Consider the following 3376-nt stretch of genomic DNA (forward strand, 5'->3'; position numbering starts at 1 on the left):
CTCTTTCCCATTGCCTTGATGTTATCACATTCCTATATGCATGGTTGATGCTCTGAAAGTCAAGCTGGGTTAGTGAAGATATTCTTTAAGACATGTGCCAGAATGCTTTAATGCTAACTGAAAGTTTAGCCAGTAACTCTGGTGAAATTGCTCTGACTTGTAGCTGTTGAGGGTCAAGGCAATGCTATACGTTACAGTGTACTGTCCCAGAGATGGGGCACAGCTGTCTTTTGCTTTCAGCCTGAACAACTGGTTTGTGTCGCTTTGCACTTTGTAGTGCAACAGTTCAGAAAAAAGGAGCTAGGAAGTGACTTTTCAAAAGCAAACAAAAATTTAGTCTGATTCAGGCTATGTGGAAAGATCAGGGGAATTTTGCCCAATTCTTATTCCACTTAGGTCCCATTATTTCTACACTGTACATAAGGCTAATGATGACCTATGTTGTCATACACCCAAATCAGAATTTAATTATTAATAACAGATAGCTAAATTTTGGGGATACACAATAACTGCTCCTCAGGGGGCAATATTCCCAGTTCCATTCTGGCAATGGCAATTCCAAGTTAAGATATATTTCTAGAACACTTCCGTTATTTGACTTTTTCTATAAATGTGATTGCTTCTAATTAGAAATTATTGGTTTAAATCTACTCCACATGGTCTTTCCTTTTAAGCAGGAAAATTAAACAGTGAATCTTCTCACCTGTCAATTTCTGTAAGCCCCCCTCCCATGCTGCTTTTCCCCAACCACACACAGTAGTGGAGGTTCCTGGATTATTATAATCTTTTACAGCACTCTCACATTCTCTTTGCTGAAATGTAATAAAAGAGTTGTACTTGGCCATTCATCAAAAACATAGCAATTCCATAAGGTATCAGCAGATGCTAAATACCAGTGCTCTTCAGGTGAATGCACCAAAGAGTAGTTCATAGACTCAACTCTCAGGTATTGCAAGGGTTTAATCCAACACACTTGTACTCTCAAATGGTTGAAATAAGCCCCAGGATATGAGCAGGCTAGAGTTCAGAGTAATTTTTATCCCTGTGTAGTTGTGGTAGAAATGTGTTTAACAGGTATTCATATTAGAAAGCTTAAATCCATTGAGAGATATTTTAGGCAGAACTGCTTTAGCAGGAAATAAAACATCCATGTCCATACATCATGTATGCATGTGTAAATAGGTTCATGTACATGTACTTGCACAATTTGCTTTGCTTTATGATTAGACCCTACACTGTTTCTCCAAGTATATTATGCCATTATATGTGTATTACCCATTTACATTTCATCAAAGCTTTTCAGGCATGTCTTTGTCCAAAACATCCTGACGAATATAGCAAATAATAGCTATCTCAGCAGCAATGTATGTATGTTGCTCTCTGCCTGATGCTCTTCCCCTCCACCCCGGTTATCTTGATAAAGGGGTTGTTCAGGATCCTAGCCTTCATTTCTCCCCCAACAGCAAAAACTGCATGCACAACAAGCAGCAGACTGAAAAATTATGTTCACGCCTTGACCTTGAAACTTCCTGAACCAGTTTGGATTGGCTCTCCCCTTGAAACAACAGGGTTCCACAGGAAGTTCATAAATGGGCCCAAGTCACAGCAATTGACGTAGTTTCAGTATTTTTAACTTGGTTCTTCAAGAACTACCTAAAATGGGCGGCGTTTCATGGACACAAAGAGCTGGCCAGCTTTTCCAAGAGCAAACCGCTGAAAGCAGTGTGACTAATGGGCTGTCGGGCCCGGCTAATGCAGCTTGTGCTGAGCCCTGCTCGGAGGACGCAGCTGTGCGCATTGTGAAGCTGCGCTGTACTCCACCATGTCCCAGTGTCAGCACCACTGGGGCCCCAACACTGCAGGCAGCCAACATCTCTGAAGAGCTAAACCACAAGCCTGAGTCCCAGACCCCTCAGCTTCAGGCACGTTTGGATCCACAGCTTAAGCACTGCTGCAATCTCTTTCCCCAGGTCGTACTCACCACCCCCACCTCCGCCAATTCTTGCCTCTCTCAGAAAGACAAAGCACTGTACATCATTCTTGTCTTAGAAATGGTTGGCAAGACTCATTCAGAGGTGTTAAAGAAAAGTTCTTTTACTCCCCAAGTCTGAAATATCAAAAAAGGGATGTGTGAAAAGCCCACCGTTTGTTCCATTCATACTGACAGGGGAGAGGACCAGAAAAAATAAATGTTGCAAAGAAACAGGAGTATTATACCTTTAGAAGGAGAATGATGGATGAAAGTGGACATGAAAACCTTGCTTTTAGGATGTTTATCTTTTTCACACAGCTCTAACAAAATGCAGCTGCATTAAAGGCATTCCTTTTCATTCATTTGCTTCGCACCTTGTTTTCTCATTTATCTGTTTAACATGAACCTAATGGAAAACACTCTTCTTATTTACATCTCTGCACTCCACTGATTGTATGCTAAAATCTGACAACAGATTCAAATTCAAAGGTCTTGAGTGCACTGCTCCTATGTCACTATGAAAAGGACATTTTCTTGTTTGCAAATAATCTAATGGAATGGGAGGAAAGATTGTTATTAATGTTAGCAATGCATATGATTTCAGATGGAGCTATTTAATTAATTTATAGATCAGCAGCTCTGTCAAAGGGCTGTAATGATAAGCTTTACAGCAACTTTGAAAATTAATGGTCTAGCCTGATTAGTTCATGATTTGGGATTTTCTGGTCTATACTTAACTGATGTACTTTGAAGGATAAATTTTATATATATATTGTCGCTTTGAGAAATTGGCAGGAATGAAAAAACTAAGCAGGACCCCTTCTAGCAAATAGGCTCTCTTTTCATTCAGTCAAGAAGTCAGAAATCTCTCTTACTGAAGAACAAAGCAAGCTCTCCTGCCCCCCCCCCCCCCGAGCCAGCAAAATTAGATCCACTGGATAAACCAAATATTTTTAAATGTCCTTTGGTTTGTATCTGTAAACTGTAGGATCCAGACCCACTGGACTTGCTAGTATGCATTTACAACGTAAAGAGTTAATTTGGTGTCTTTTTTTTTTTCACTGACAAAGGTTTATCTTGTATTCTTCCAACCTTTCTTGTAAGCATTTCCTGAGAGGGGGTATAAGCCAAGGAAGATGAAGGAGCTGCCTACAATACTTAGCAGGGGAGGCCTTGCCTGTTTGGCCAAGGCTAGCAGGTCTTACACAATAATTTATTACAGTACCTTTCTGTTTCCTGGTCTGTGGTTTGCTGCTTGTTCTCAAAGCCAGTGAAGCTGCTCATATCCACATAGCCGTCATTCTCATTAGCAGCAGATAATGCCCTGCTGGGATCTTCAAAAAACTCAGTAAAAGTTCCTGCTCTGGTGGATCTTCGAGGAGGAATTTGTATGTTTTCATAGTC

The 3376-nt window shown here is 40.6% G+C and overlaps 1 protein-coding gene across 1 annotated transcript in view; it reads right to left on the reverse strand.

The window, feature by feature from the left end:
• The window catches only part of FGD5 (FYVE, RhoGEF and PH domain containing 5), a 98592-nt gene that overhangs the window by 92395 nt on the left and 2821 nt on the right, over nucleotides 1-3376 (reverse strand). The window contains exon 2 of the mRNA XM_009882896.1: nucleotides 3198-3375. Coding sequence (XP_009881198.1) covers nucleotides 3198-3375 — 178 coding nt within the window. The remainder of the gene's footprint in view (nucleotides 1-3197; nucleotide 3376) is intronic.

Source organism: Charadrius vociferus, unplaced genomic scaffold (assembly GCF_000708025.1).
Source record: "Charadrius vociferus isolate BGI_N301 unplaced genomic scaffold, ASM70802v2 scaffold433, whole genome shotgun sequence".
Taxonomy (NCBI): Eukaryota; Metazoa; Chordata; class Aves; order Charadriiformes; family Charadriidae; genus Charadrius; species Charadrius vociferus.